Source organism: Fonticula alba (assembly GCF_000388065.1).
Source record: "Fonticula alba strain ATCC 38817 unplaced genomic scaffold supercont2.6, whole genome shotgun sequence".
NCBI lineage: Eukaryota > Rotosphaerida > Fonticulaceae > Fonticula > Fonticula alba.
This window is the reverse complement of record NW_009242976.1, coordinates 1,545,630-1,559,875: the sequence shown is the minus strand read 5'-3', so window position 1 is coordinate 1,559,875 and position 14,246 is coordinate 1,545,630. Positions and strand designations below refer to the sequence as shown.

General features: G+C 69.4%; 4 protein-coding genes across 4 annotated transcripts in view; 1 reads left to right on the top strand and 3 right to left on the bottom strand.

Annotated features, from left to right (window-relative positions):
* Positions 1–469, bottom strand: part of H696_04004 (hypothetical protein) — a 5,281-nt gene extending 4,812 nt beyond the window's left edge. The window contains exon 1 of the mRNA XM_009497872.1: positions 114–469. Coding sequence (XP_009496147.1) covers positions 114–455 — 342 coding nt within the window. The 5' untranslated portion in view covers positions 456–469. The remainder of the gene's footprint in view (positions 1–113) is intronic.
* Positions 470–4,090: 3,621 nt separating this feature from the next.
* H696_04003 (hypothetical protein) lies at positions 4,091–6,715 on the top strand (the record flags this gene model as incomplete). Its single annotated transcript, XM_009497871.1, has 2 exons — positions 4,091–6,076; positions 6,239–6,715. 2 exons carry the CDS (start codon positions 4,091–4,093, stop codon positions 6,713–6,715), a joined length of 2,463 nt encoding a protein of 820 aa, XP_009496146.1.
* A 260-nt stretch (positions 6,716–6,975) lies between these two features.
* H696_04002 (hypothetical protein) lies at positions 6,976–10,077 on the bottom strand (the record flags this gene model as incomplete). The annotated part of the gene is made up of 6 exons (XM_009497870.1): positions 6,976–7,324; positions 7,522–8,317; positions 8,426–8,512; positions 8,709–9,202; positions 9,416–9,550; positions 9,648–10,077. The coding sequence occupies 6 exons, from the start codon at positions 10,075–10,077 to the stop codon at positions 7,014–7,016; spliced, it is 2,253 nt and encodes a 750-aa protein (XP_009496145.1). The 3' UTR covers positions 6,976–7,013.
* A 1,957-nt stretch (positions 10,078–12,034) lies between these two features.
* Positions 12,035–14,173, bottom strand: H696_04001 (hypothetical protein; the record flags this gene model as incomplete). Its single annotated transcript, XM_009497869.1, has 1 exon — positions 12,035–14,173. The coding sequence occupies one exon, from the start codon at positions 14,171–14,173 to the stop codon at positions 12,035–12,037; it is 2,139 nt and encodes a 712-aa protein (XP_009496144.1).
* Between the last annotated feature and the right edge of the window lie 73 nt (positions 14,174–14,246).

The window sequence follows — 14,246 nt, the reverse complement described above, 5'->3', positions numbered from 1 at the left end:
TTCCAGCAGGCGTCTGGAGGCGGGGGGGGGGGGGAGGGGGGGGGGGGATTGGCCGCTCGTCGCAGCGCTGCGGCAGGCGCAGGCGCATGGGCACACCATCGTGCCGGGCGTACCTTCGACCGAGGCAGAGTCGAGGTCTGGTAGGCCTCGTCGAAGATGGTGATCTTGCTGCCACCCTCCTCGATCTGCTTGACGGTGGCCAGGGTGTATGCCTGGGTAGGGTGGGCAACCCACACCCGGTCGCCGCGCTGGAGCTGGACCTGATCGTGGTCCTTGGCCAGGTTGATGCCGGGCTGCTCTTCCGGCTGGGGCTGGCGGAAGCGCGGCGACCGGGGAGACCGCGGGCCGGTGCCGGAGCTGAGGGCTCCGACACGCGAATTGACCGTCAGGTTCATGGGGCGCTTGCTGGCGGCGCCGGGGGCGCCGGAGACGCCGGCCGCACCGAGGGACGCCATGGGGAACGGCGCGGTGGGGGGGGGGGGGGGGGGGGGGGGGGGGGGGGGGGGGGGGGCGGGGGGGGGGGGGGGGGGGGGGGGGGGGGGGGGGGGGGGGGGGGGGGGGGGGGGAGGGGGGGCGAGGGCAGGTAGCAGGGAGGGGAGGCGGTGCTGCTGCCGGACACTGTGTAGCTGGCAAGAGCAACGGAGGAGCGCAGGGAGGGACCGAGACCGGTTGGAGGGAAGGTTGGCGGAGGCGGGTGCTTCGGATGGGAAAAAGTGACCTCGAGAGGCATGTGTCGGTGCCAAGGGCAAGCCTCGGCGCCTGGTGCCAGGGTGTCTCATGTCTCTTGGCCCGGTCCGCCGGGGGGTGTGCCTCGGTGGCCTACCTGCGCCGGGCCGCCTTCTTCGCGCCCTGCCCCCGCGTCACCACCACCACGGCCGCCGCCACGACCACGGCCACCTCCGGCCTTGCCCCTCGCCCCGCCTATGCAGGGCGCCGCCGCCGCCGCCAACTCGAGCCGGCTCGGTCACCGGCGGAGGGGCACACCACAAGGGGACAGACCGGCGGCCAGTGCCTCGACCGCACATACGAGATGGCACGATCGAGGGTGTGGGGGCAAGGGGGGCCCGGGCGAATGGGCAGGCATGCGTGCCTGGCTGTTGCCCGTCGAGAAGCCCCGCCGAGTGGGCGGTGCCTGGGGGGGGGATGGTGCGAGGACCGGCTCCGGCCCGAGGAGCGACCCACGAAAACGGCCGCTCCCCCCGCAGAGGGGCGAGAGGGTGGGCCCAGGGCCCCGGCGAAAACGACCCGGCCGGGCGGGATGAGGCAGCGGGAGCCCCACCCTCTCTTCCATCGGGGGGGGGGGGGGGGGGGGGGGGGGGCCCACGTTGTGCATCGCCAGCCCGGCACACGCGCTCTCGCGCGGGCGCGCGCACCCCCCCCCCCCCCCTCGGCCGCACCTTCGCCGCTTGCTGCTCGCCCGTGTGCGGGCTATGGCCCCGGGGTGAGGGCTCGATCGGTTGTCGGGTTGGGACAGGGCACGCTTTCGGGATGGCTGCCGGGGCGACGTGGCTGCCCCGAAGGGCGGGCGCAAAAGGGGGCGCCGAAAAGAAGATCGGCGCGGCTATGGAATTCAAAGAGAACATCAGCACACCCATGTTGCCAGGTAATCAGCGCCAGAAGACCGGGCGCACCTCGGTGACTGGAGAGACCAGTGTCCGGGAGCCGCTGGCCGGCGGCGGAAATGAGGGTCGAAATTCCCGGCCCCCGGCGTGCGGCCCCGAGGCGATCAGCTTGGCGTCGCCCCCGAGCCGCCCCGGGGCCTCGAGGATGATCGGCGCATCGATGGTCGGCCGGCGTGGGCGGGGGCGTACGGCCCCGCCCGCGCCGACAAGCAGGAATGTGCGCCCTCGTCAAGTGCGCACATTGATGCTCCCCCGGCACCCGGTCGCCAGTCCACCGCCGGGGGGTTGCTCCCCTCGGCCCGGCTCGCTACGGGCTCCTGTCCCTGCCCCCCGGGGGGTGGCTGGAATGCTTGCCAGATATTATGTGTGCCGGTATGTCAAGCCGACACCCGGAGGAGGTGGAGGAGGGGCGGGGGGTCCATGCTCCTTCCCCCCCCCCCCCCACAGACGCACACACACATACACACACACGCCCCCTCCCCCGGGTCCTCCTCCGAGCCCCCGGCCGGGGGAGGACGCCAGGCCGTGGAGAAGGCACTGCAGCCCGGGACCCCCGGGCCGGCAAGAGCATCCTGGCTGCAGGCATAAGCCGGGCGGGGACCGCGCTGCTGACGCCCGCGGCCACCACGCGCCCCGGCGCCGCATGCCGCGGACGTGCCTGGGGGCACGGCCCGGGCGACTGGCCCGCCCGCACACGGCCCTCCCTCGGGGCGTGCCTTCCCGGCACTTCGCCAGGTTGCCCGGGGGCGGGGCGCCCCTCGCGGCCCTTTTCGCGCGGCCGCCCGCGGGCTCGCACGCACAACAGCCTCCTGACAGTGCGCACTGGGATGCCGGCTCCCAGGGCGCAGGGGCTCCCCCCCCCCCCCCGCCCCCCTCCATTCTCCCCGGCCGCCCCGGTGATGCACCGGCACATTCCCCGGCCAGAAGGCGTGTCTTTGTCCGGGGGGGGGGAGGACGTGTTCGCGCGCGCGCGGCCGTTGATGTACCGGCGGCGGGCCCGAATGCGCCCGTTTCATCGAGCGGCAGGGGGGGCGCACAGGGGGGCCGGCGCACCTACTGTGCCGCGCGTCTGCCCCCTGCGGATGCACGCATGCCCGCATAACCCACACACACACATGCGCACAGACGCCGACACACACCGTCTTACAGGCCGCTGGCCCCTCCTGAAACAATCGGGCCGCCACGACCGCGACCGGCAAGGGTGCCAGCGCGCCAGCCCGCCAAGTTGGCACCTCATGCGCCAGGGGCACGGCCGGCTTGTCGCCCACCCGTCCTGGTCGCCCATTTGAGCAGCCACTCGCCAATCCCCCCCCCCCCCCCCCCCCCCCCCCCCCTGCCTCCGCCCCCACCCGGCCGCTTCTCCCTCGCCCACGCTCTCCCGCTGTCGTAGGCGCGCGACTTTCAGCCGGTTCTCGCACCGGCGAACGAGCGGCCCGACCGCATGGGCCCGGTCGGGAGGTTTCGGGCCAGCTCTCGCGCCGGGGTGTGGACCCCCGGCAAATCGTGTTCGGCTGCGCGGGCGCGGGCGGGGGGCGGGGGGATGGCGCCGTTGGTGGGGACGCCAATGCCTGGCCAGGCACCAGGGCGACAGCCACCGCGCGGCCCCCTCGGGCCGGGGCGCGACACACACATACACACACACACGCACACGCACACGCACGTCTACAGACACCGCACGGCGCGCGCGCGCACGCCCACATCCCGGCTGGGTCCAAAGCAGGGCAGGGCGCACATTCAGCACCGCGGGGGGTGGGGGCACCATTCCAGGGACCAGGCAGACGCATGCTTGTAGGGCCGGGAAAATGCCAAGGCGCGAGCCGAGGTGGGTTAAGCACGGCGCCCGCCCGGCCGCCGGCCATCGCCAAGCGAGTTACGCACGCGGTTCGCATCCCGTGGCACGTGGCGCGGTGTGATCTGTCATTCTCGCCGGCGCCTGACCCACAATCCCGGCCGATCCCGGCCCCGGCCCCGGCCCGAAGGTGTCCGATTGGCCGCCGCATCGGCCGGAAGTTAATGGCGCGACCGGGTGCTGGCAGCTGCGCAGGGCCGCGCGTCGGCGCGCGCACACGCGTGCTGCCGGGCGCCTGTTGCCGCCCAGGCGCATGTCGCCCACTATCAGGCCCTCGACCCAAGGCGGGTGCCCTCTGCCCGTGGTACACCCCGCATGCAGCCGGTCGCCATGGCATGTGCCCGCCGATGGGCACCGCCCAGATGAGGGTCCGGGCGGAGGGAAGGGGAAAACGCCCCCTCCTCCGGCCGCTGAACTGCCGCCAGCCACGGACACCACCCTGCCTTTCCACACCTCGCCCCGCTGCCTGCCCGCTGCCTGCCCTGTCTACGAGTGGCTGCTCCTCCCTCGGTTTGCTCGCCAAGACGCCTGGCCTGGCAGTCCCTCCCTCGCCCCCTGGCCTCTCTCTCTCTCTCTCTCTCTCTTTCCCCTCGCCCGCCCACATCCGCTTGCCGCCGTCATGTTCGTCCACAGTCCCGGCTTCACGCCTCGGGGCCGGCGACGGCCGCCCGGCTCGCCGGTGGCCGCCCTCACCCGCCTCCTGCCTGCCATGGCTTTGGCCCTGGTGACCTTCAGCTGCCTGATCGTGTGCCTCGTGCAGTTCAGCCGGAATCGCCTTCGCGCCGACCAGGCCCAGGCCTTCCTCCAAGGTGAAGCCGTGCTGGTGATGCGCACCGCGCAGGCGGCCCCCACCGGCAGCCAGTCCTGGATCCGCGCCGATCAGGTGGCCAGCCTCGGCAGCTTGCAGGAATGGGCACTCATCGGCCCGGCCGGCATGACCGACCAGCGACTTGTCACCACCGACCAGCGCCTGGCCCACATCCTCGGCCGGCGGGGAGTGGACGATGCGCATGCCGCCGCCGCCGCCGCCGCCGCCGCCGCCGCCGCCGGTGGTCCTGCCAAGTCGCCGGCCGGGGCGCTGGGCGCCGACCCTGACGACCCGGCGCGGGTCCCATCGGCCCCGACGGCCCCCCAGCTGACGCTCTCCGTGGCCCTGGTCCTCGGCATGGGCGCCTGGCTGGCGACCGAGGTCCGCCACGCCCTGGCCACGGTGCCCCTGTCGGCCGGGGAATTGGCCCGGCTTCGGACCCCGCCGGGGCTGGCTGGCCTGCGCGCCGGTGCCTTCTTCGCGGCCGCGGTGCTGGCATTCTTCGCGGCGGACGGGCCGCTGGCCTGGCGGGCCGCCACCGCCGGCAGCCGTGCCTTTGATGGGGACTACTTCTTCTTCGTGTGCGGCGCGGTGGCCGTGGCCGCCCTGCTGACCATTCGCGCGGTCCAGCCCGGCCGCATGCCACTGGCCCCGGCCGAGGTGCGCGCCCTCCAGCAGGCGGCCGATGGCCCGGCATACGGCGATGCCGACCCAGATGGCAGCCTGGCCACCCCGCACAAGCGCAGCCCCCCGCTCACGGCCCCCGCCGAGTCGGTGCCCCTGTCGGCGGTCCCGGCTCTGGGCCAGGCCGGCGTGGTGGTCAGCATCCCGGAGGCCCGCGCCGCGGCGGCCGCCGCCGCGCTTTCCACCTCCAGCGCCGTCAGCCCCAACCCGCAACCGGGCCCGGGGAATTCGCCGATCGTCCGGGCCCTGTCCCCGACGCCGGGCGAGCACCAGGCCGGGGGCTCGACACCGGCCCTCCTGGCCCCGGAATGGTTCAGCATCCTGGGACGCGACCAGTCGGACGAGTGGAAGGGCGCCATGCAGCTGGTCTTCGTGCTGTACCACTTCTTCAATGCGCGCGAGGCATACAACCTGGTCCGCGTCTTCATCGCCGCCTACATCTGGCTCACCGGCTTCGGAAATGCCATCTACTTCACCAAGACCGGGGACTTCAGCGCCCGGCGCGTGGTGCGCATGCTCCTGCGCTTGAACATGCTGGCCGTGGCCAGCTGCTTGGCCCTCTCCCGGCCGTACATGCTGTACTATGTGTGCCCCTTGCACACGTTCTACTTCCTGCTGGTCCTCGGGACATATGGCATCCGGCCCGGGTGGAACCGCTCCCCGGCGCGTGTCCTCCTGAAGATTGCCCTCGCCGGTGTCGTGCAGTTTGCCCTCTTCGACTTGCCCTTCGCCGGCCGGGGCTGGGCCGGCGCCGGGCTCTTCACCCTCCTCAGCGCCCCCTTCAGCTCGATCCTCTCCATCCAGGGATCCCTGCATGAGTGGCGCTTCCGGGCCGGGCTCGATCGATATGTCATCCTGGCCGGCATGCTGACGGCCCTGGCCCTGCCGGCCGCCGAGCGGGCCCTGGCCCGGCTGGAGCTCGGCCCGGCCGGCCGCCGCTACCGCGTCAAGGGGCTCATTGCGGCCCTGGCCCTGGCCGGGCTGGTGTGGTGGTTCACCAGCCTCATGTACATGGACAAGTTTGCCTACAACCGGCTGCACCCCTTCACCAGCGTCATCCCCATCACCTGCTACCTGGTCCTGCGCAACCTCAGCCGGCGGCTCCGGGCCAAGGTACGCGCCAGCCATGGCCACCCCCGGCGATGGGCGAGGAAGCGAGAGAGCGAGAAGAAGGCCGAAAAGGAGGACACCTCACGCGCAGTACTGACCCCACATCACCGCCGGCTGGCCCCCCCCCCCCCCCCCCGCCCCCCTTCGGCGCACGTGTCGCGCCAGTCCATCGCCCTCTTCATGTGGAGCGGGCGCATCTCCCTCGAAACATATGTCACCCAGTTCCACCTCTGGCTGACGGATGACGCCCGGTCGCGGCTGCTGGGGCTCCTGTGGCCGGGGGCCTGGGGCCACGCCGCTGCCAGCGGCCTGGCCGCCACCATGACCCTGACCAACTTCCTGTTCGACTCGATCATCTTCCTGGCCGTGTCTTACTATCTGGCCGAGGCCAGCGGGACCCTGTGCGAAATGCTTGTCCCCAGTCCGCCGCGTCCCGGCCCCGGCAAGGCCCTCCTGCCAGGCGGCATGGTGGCCTCCCCGGGCTCCGGCGGGGCCAAGGGGCCCGGGCCAGGCGGCCGGCTGGAGCCCTGGGTCCGGCGCATCCTCGCCGGGGTCGGCCTCTTTGGGGCCGTGTGGCTGGCCATCCTGCTGATCGCCCCGCAAACCAGCTCCTGGGCCGAGGTGACCGCCGCCTACCGGTGAAGGGGGCGCGAGGGGGCACCCGGCGCAGAGGCGCGACCCATGGAAGACACCACACCGAGGCACTGGGCCTTGTCTATTGTGTGCTGGCGTCGCCCCACAAAAGAGCAGGGGCGGCGTGTGCCCGGCACAAGGGAATACACCCGAGAGGGAAGAGAATGAGAAGTGGCCGAAGCCGAGAAGGGGGGCAAAAGATCCCCCCCCCCCCCCCCACACACACACACACACAGGAAGAAGAGGGGCGGAGCGGGAGGCCCGGCAGCGGGGGGGGGGGGGGGGGCGGAGGTGAGGCAAAGGGACCTCACCACTCGGTCGGGAAGTAATCCTTCATGAAGAGGCCATGATAGAGCTTCCCCCGGGAGACCCCGTCGAACACCGGGTCCAGGATGCGCGCCATGGCGTCGACCTCGTCGATCGGCGTCTGGAAGTACTCCGCGTGGCGTGCCGCAAGCTCCAGCGGCTTCTCGTCATTGATCCAGCCGGTGTCCACGGAGTTCATGTAGATCGAGCTCTCGGCATAATCCTGGGAGCTGGTGCGGGTCATCATGTTCAGCGCGGCCTTGGCCATGTTGGTGTGCGGGTGGTTGGGGCTCTTGAAGCGGTAGAACTTGCCTGCTCGCGCGGTTGCGCCAGGTAATCCCCCCCCCCCCCGGCGGACGCGGGAGAGGAATCGGAGTGGAGGCAGGGGAGAGGAGGGGCGCGGCGGAATGTCAGACACGCAGAAGAAGGACCCGGAAAGGGAAGAACCCACTGGGAAGCCGACAGCGCGGGCGAGGGCCGGCCGAGGGACCATGGCGACAACTACGCACCCTCCATGGCGCTGACGTTGACGATGTACCGCGCCGCACGGGGCGAGCGCTCCAACAACGGCCGCAGGCGGCCATTCAGCACAAACGGCGCCACCGAGTTCACCGTGAACACCTCGATCAGCTCCGGGGTTGACACCTCGGCCAGCTTCATCATCCAGCTGTTGGTCTTGCGCAGGTCCACCTGCTGAGCATTGATGTCCAGCGCGCCGGCCGGGAAGACGCAGTCCCGACGCTCGTCGTCCTCCGGCAGCAGGGGCAGCTGCGACAGGTGCGCCGACGAGTACCGGGTCGAGGTGGCGGCAGACAGGACCACGCTGCTTGCCGCGGCGGTGGCATCGCCCGGCGCGTCGGCCAGCGCCTCGGAGAAGCTCCCAGCCATGGCCATCATATTGCCGGCCAGCGACATGATGTTGACATCGCCGTTGGCCAGATCCAGCGCCGGGCCCGGGGCCGGGGGCCCGCCGGTCGACGATCCGTCGGCCTCCAGCTCTTCGACCACGGCCGACGCAGGGTCGGCGGCCGGGAGGGATTTGGCCGGCCCGCGATTGGCATGCGCCGACCACCGAATGGCCTCCTTGGCCGGGTCGTCCAGCATGCCCAGCAGCTGCGTCTCGCGCTCCATCAAGTGGTGATAGTAGTATGCCGGCCGGCGGATGGTCTGGCAGGCATTGTTGATGATGATGTCCAAGTGCGGCAGGGTGCCGTTGAGGAAGGTGCACAGCTGCTCGATGGCCACCACATCGCGCAAATCGATGCCGATCACATGCAGGCGGTCCTTCCACTTGGCATAGTCCGGCTGGGGGGCGGGGGGGGGGGGGGGGTTGTCAGAGGACGGGGCCTAGGTGAGACCGGGCGAAAGGGAGGTCACGGGAGGCGCCGGATGCCCATGCGCAGGGGCGCGCACCTCGCGTGCATAGCGGGACAGCGAGTCGGCCGGGAAACGCGTGGTCGCATAGACCGTGGCGCCGCAGCGCAGAAGCTTGAGCGCGGTCTGCGAGGCCCGACAGCAGCGGTGGAGCCCGGGAAGGAAGGGAACGGAGGATGCCGGCATGGAGACCGGCGAGGCAGCCACATGAAGAGGGTCAGAGAGGGAGGCAAGCAAGAAAGGCACGAGCAGCAAGGGCGGCACGCATGCGCCGGGGAGGGCATCGCCGGAATGCGAGGGAGGAGGGGGCCGGCAGGCGCACCTGGTAGCCGATCTTGACACGCGACCCGGTCACCAGGGCAATGTAATCCGTCAGGTCGGCGCTCTGGTGGCGCTTCTCGTAGTTGAGCTTGGCACACGAGGGACACAGGGCGTGGTAGAAGTGGTGGAGATGGCGGAAGCGCGCCCGGCAAATGTAGCAGCCGATGGGCCGGTTGAGCGAAGGGTTGGCGCCGTCCGGCTCGCCGGCCTCCTCGGCGTCGGCGACCTGGGGCTCGGCCCGGCCACCGGCGATGCTCGGAGCCGGCGGGGTGACCATGTCCCGCAGGACCGAGGCCGGCTGCGGCCCCTGCGGCGTGAAGCGCGGGTTGCTCATGGAGGCCGGCTCGGGCCGGGCATCGCCGGCGGCGGCAGACCCGGTGTCAGCAGTGGCCTCGCCATCGGACATGGGCTCGGCATCCGAAGCCACGTCAGCCACCTTGGCAGTGTCCACCTTCGGGGCGTCCAGAAGCCGGTGATCACCGATCAGCATGTTCTCTGGATAGGCGAGGGCAGGGGGCATTCCGTGAGGAAAGCCGCGGAAGTCGAGTCATGGTCAGCTCGATGTGAAGAGAGACACGAAGAGGGAGGGAGGGAGAGAGGGAGGGAGGGAGAGAGGGAGGGAGGGAGAGAGGGAGGGAGGGAGAGAAAGAGAGGAGGGGGAGTGGCATGGCTCTCCGGATAGCGGGGAACAGCTCCTCGCACACGCACCACCCACGCCATCGGGGAACAGAGGGACGGCCTCGGCCCCGGGAAGGGCATTTTGGATGTTCGCATGGATGGTGGCCATGTTGTTCATGCGCGTGGACCAGAGCTTGCGCGACTCGATGGAGTGACGGTCGGCGGCTGTGGCAAATTATCAGGGTTAGCCATCAAACGCCGACGGGGCGCGGAATGAGGGAGGCCAAGCCGCCAGCGAGACCACTGTGATGGGATGACGCACCGGCGAAGCGCTGCCGACGGGCGAGCTTGTCGCGCTTCTCCACATACCACTCGCGGCGGCGCTTCGAGTCGATGCGCCCGTCGGAGGACTCGACGATGCTCTGGACGAAGGGCATCAGCGCCACGCGGAACTTCCGGAAGGGCTTCCCCTTCCATACCTCCTCGCCAAGAGCGTCAATCCGGCTCAACAGGGCCGTCGCCTGCTCGATCTCCTCCGCAGACATGGCCTCGGTGGCCTCGGTGGCGGCGGAGGCGGCGGCGGCGGCCGCGGCCGATGGGTCGGCGGCAGCGGCCGGGGCGCCGGGCTCGAGGTTGGCGCTGGAGTCGGACTCGGCCGCAGGGGCAGACTTGGGCTCGGTGTCCGACATGACCGGTGGCGACACACAGCCGGCGGCGGTGGTCACATCATTGCCAGCACTGTCACTGGACATGATTGCGGCTGGAGATGGGGCGAGAATGAGGGGGCGGGCGCGAGAAGTGGGCAAGCGAGGAGGCCAGGATGGATGTGAAACGGCGACAGGGACGAGAGGAGTGGAGTGGGTGGCTTCCCCTGGGACATGGTTATGGCACTAGGGGGTCTCATGGGGGGGGGGGGGGGGCCTGCGAACCTGCAGCTCATCCCCAGGGGCAGGGGGACCGGCGATGCAGGGCAGATCGCCCAGGTGGATGGCCTGCCAGGGCAAACGTCCGGGTCCCCACATACACACGCACTTTACAGACACACACACAGGCACACACACACACACACACACACACACACACACACACGGGGGGCGAATCGTGTGGGGGTTGTGGCGCACGCGCGCGCGCGCGCGCGCGATACATGGGCAACCCGCAGGGGGTGCGCCGCGCCCAGCCCTCCCACGCGTCCGCCCATCGTTCTGGACCCCTTCAGAATGAATGATCGGCAGCCAGCGGCGACGGCGCGAGGGCGAAAGAAAGCTCCCCCGCCCGACGGCGATGGACAAAAAAAAAGAGGGACAGCCGAAAAGAAGGGGGGAAGATCTTCGGGGGACTCGACAGTGTATATTGCGGGGCGCGCGTGGCCGGAGAAGGGGGGGAAAGGGCGCGCTTCGGGAGTGGGGGGCACACAGCATCCCGGGAGGAGACCACACGCCAACAAAAGGTAGTGGTCTCCAGGGGAGGGGGGGGCAACGGCCCTCGGCACTCCCGAAGCACACGCATGAGCGACGCGGCAGGGGAGGGAGAGCATAAACACCGGAGGGGGGGGGGGGGGGGAACGGGCGCGTACCGTCCCCCTCGCGCACATCAACAGACAAAGGCATGCCTCCTTCGTCCATCCGCTCTCGCCCTCCCCGCGTGAGGACACATGACGCCGACCCTCGTCGAGAGGGGGGGGGGGCGACATACAACCACACGCGAGAAGCAACAAGCACAGCACGCTGCCAACCGCCAGGCCGAGAACAACATACGCATCGCGCGCGCACGCCTCAGGCCCTCCTGGGTCCACATGAGTGCTCTGCACTGCATGGCAGCGCCTTTTGCCGGCCTCTGGGCCTCCCCCCTCTCTTTGTCCCTCTGGCCCCGCCACAACAACACTCCCCCTCACACTCCACCCCGATAATCCCGACAGCACGCGAGCTGGGCGCGTACGTGTGGTGAAAGACACCCGCGCAGGGAAATAGGGGGAAGAGGGAGAGGAAGGAAGGAAGGGCGAGGAGGGGGCAAAAGGGGGGGGGGCCGAGGAGGAAAAAGACGAGCCACAAGCAAGCGCAGACACACGAGAGAAAGAGGAAAGCGCGAGGAGCAGTTGCCTCGAACGGGGGGGGGGGGCTGGATGATGCCAGGGTGTGATAGTTGGAATGGGGGAGAGAGACAGAGAGGAAAAGAGAGGGAGAGAGGATGCCTTTTTCCTGCACGCGTGCTCCCGTGCGCCATGCACAAAAGGAAGGCGCACAGAGGGAGAGACGGGGAGGATGCGATGCACGCAGGGGGAGGGAGGACCGCCAGCACATGCCAGAAGAGGCGGGAGAGGGGGGGGGGAACAGGGGAGGGAGGCACGCGCGCGCACAAGCTGAGGGCCGACCGGCGGCTTGCAGTAGCTGGGGCTGACACACACACACACATCACCGCCACCAGCGGAGGAAGGGAGAGGGAAAGGGGGAGGGAGGGGGAGGGGGAGGGGGAGAGGGAGGAGGGGAAGGGACAGAGAGAGAGAGAGAGAGCGCAAGACAGGGCAGAGGGGAGGAAAGTCCCGCAGAAGCGGGGAGTCTTTCCCCCACCCCCCAGTGATGGGCCCCCCTCTACGGTCTCTGCTCCTCGCGCGCCGCCGCTCAACCCCGCCCCGGCCCGGCCCTCTGTCGGGGGCCCTTTCTCTCCGCGCCGCCGCTCGCGGAACTGCGATTGCCATGCACAGCGGCGGCACGCTTAGACCTTCTTGCCGAAGTTGCCGATGGTCATCTTGCCGGTGTAGACAAGAACACCAACGGCGACGATGGCACCGACGACGACAATGGCACCGATGGAAATACCGATGGCCATGCCGAGGGTGGCACCAGCCGGGGTGGCGTTGATGACACCCTTCTGGGCGCGGTTGGAGAAGTCATTGTTCCGGGTGGAGATGTACTTGTAGGAGCAAGCCTTCTGGACCTTGGCCACGTGGGAGAAGTAGGCGGTGGGCATCTTGGTCTCCGGGTCGCGGACACCGTTCAGGAACTGGCAGGCGCGGATGTTGTTGTTGTCATTCGAGCCCTGGAGCATGGCCTCCACGGAGAGGCACTCGGTCTGATCGAGCCAAGCCAGGCGGCGCTCGTCCTCCTCGGTGAACATGCGGCAGCGCTCCTCCTCGGCCTGGTTCTGGAAGATGTTGGAGGCGTAGTTGTGGATGGGGACGACATTGGCACGACCGGTACCGGCAAGACCATTACCGGCGTTGTTCGGGTCGTCATACTCGGTGAGGCACCACTGGAAGTGGATGTAATCGCCGACATTCACATGCTTGTGATCCGGGGTGAAGTTGTACTCGACGCAGTTGCGGACCTGGGCAATGTTGCCGCGCTTGCCGCGAACATTGATGTTGTGGATGCGGGCGCCCTTCAGGTTGGAGGGGCGCTTGGCCACCACAAAGACATACGACCGGTCCTCGAAGGTGCGGCCAAACTGCGCGGTGTTGATGGCCAGACGCAGGGGCATGGCCTCGGTGGGGGTGGAGCTGCCCGGGGTGCCGAACACGTACACCGGGTTGTTCTTGATCTGGTCGTTGTTGGTGTAGTCGAAGTCGTGCGGGACCTCGGCATTGGTGATGTTGTAACGAATGCGCAGAACACAGCGGCGCTCATCCATGCCCTTGGGCACGAAGTTCCGGGGAATGTGCCACTTGTAGTGGGAGAAGGTGTGGGAAAGCTCCTCGGCACTGCGGCTGGTGGCCAGGGTGTTGCCGAGGCGGTTGTCCGGCTGCCAGGGGGCCTGGATGCAATCCGGGGCCGGGATGTTCCACTTGCAGTCGCACTTCCACTTGTGGTCGTTGGTGGTGCAATCGACGGCGGTGTTGTAGCGCTGGGCCTCGCAAATCTGCTCCAGGGTGGCATCGTCGCCGGCCTTGGGAACGCACTCGCACTTGTCCTTGACATTCTGGGACTCGCTGCGGTAGAAGTCGCACCGGCTGGTGTCGGACACGACGTAGGCCACATCCATCCAGGGGGTGCAGTGCCAGTAGGGAGCGTAGTTGGCCTCCTCGGCGCACTGGAAGCCATAGCGAGCACCACCGGGGTTCTCGCGAGTGCGAGTGGCGCCCAGCACATTGGACGAACCACGGTCGGCCACGAAGAGGCCGAGGTTGCGGTCGCGGCAAATGCACTTGGCATAGACCATCTCCGGCTCGTGAACACCGAAGGTCTTCTGCTTGCGGGTGGAGCAGCGGCAGGTGTTGCTGTTGAAGGTGCCCATGGAGTTGGACAGGTCCAGGTTGTTGCACTCCTCGCTGTTGGAGAAGCCGTTGGGGCAGTGGTTGCCCTGGTCGATGTTCTGGCCGCGCGACCGGTAGGCCACCTCGGTCAGCCCGGTGGTCGGGTGGGTCTGGGTGCAGGAGTTGCCGAAGATCTTGTAGGCATTGTCCATGTTGCCGTCCGGGCATTCGCTCGGCCGGTCGGCGCAGCCACGGCCCAGGGAGATGCCGTCGGTCAGCCGGTAGGAGTCGGCCTGCGGGCCGGCATACTTGCGGAAGGTGTCCTCGCAGCCGATCTGGATGGTCTGCTGGCAGCCGACCGACTCGGGGACCGAGTTGTCGGCCTTGTTGCTGGCGCCGTTGCCGCAACCGTGCTGCGTGGTCCACTCGATGTTGATCTCGGTGTCCTCGTAGAAGCGGTACTCGCGGTCGCAGACCTGGTAGCCACCGGCGGCGTTGTTCTGCGAGTCGAACAGGCGGTTGGCATTGTTGCGGTTGTTGCTGCGCTCATCGCACCGGTTGTTGGAGCCGGGCGGGAACATCATGTAGGTGTCGGCCAGGACGGTGCCCAGGAGGGCCGCCACCAGGAGGGCGACCAGCGCGAGGCGACTCGGGCGGGCCATGGTGCTCCGGTGTTTGGGGGAGGGGGGGAGAGGGGGGGGGACTGCGGGTTGGGGTGGGGGGAAAAGGGAAGAG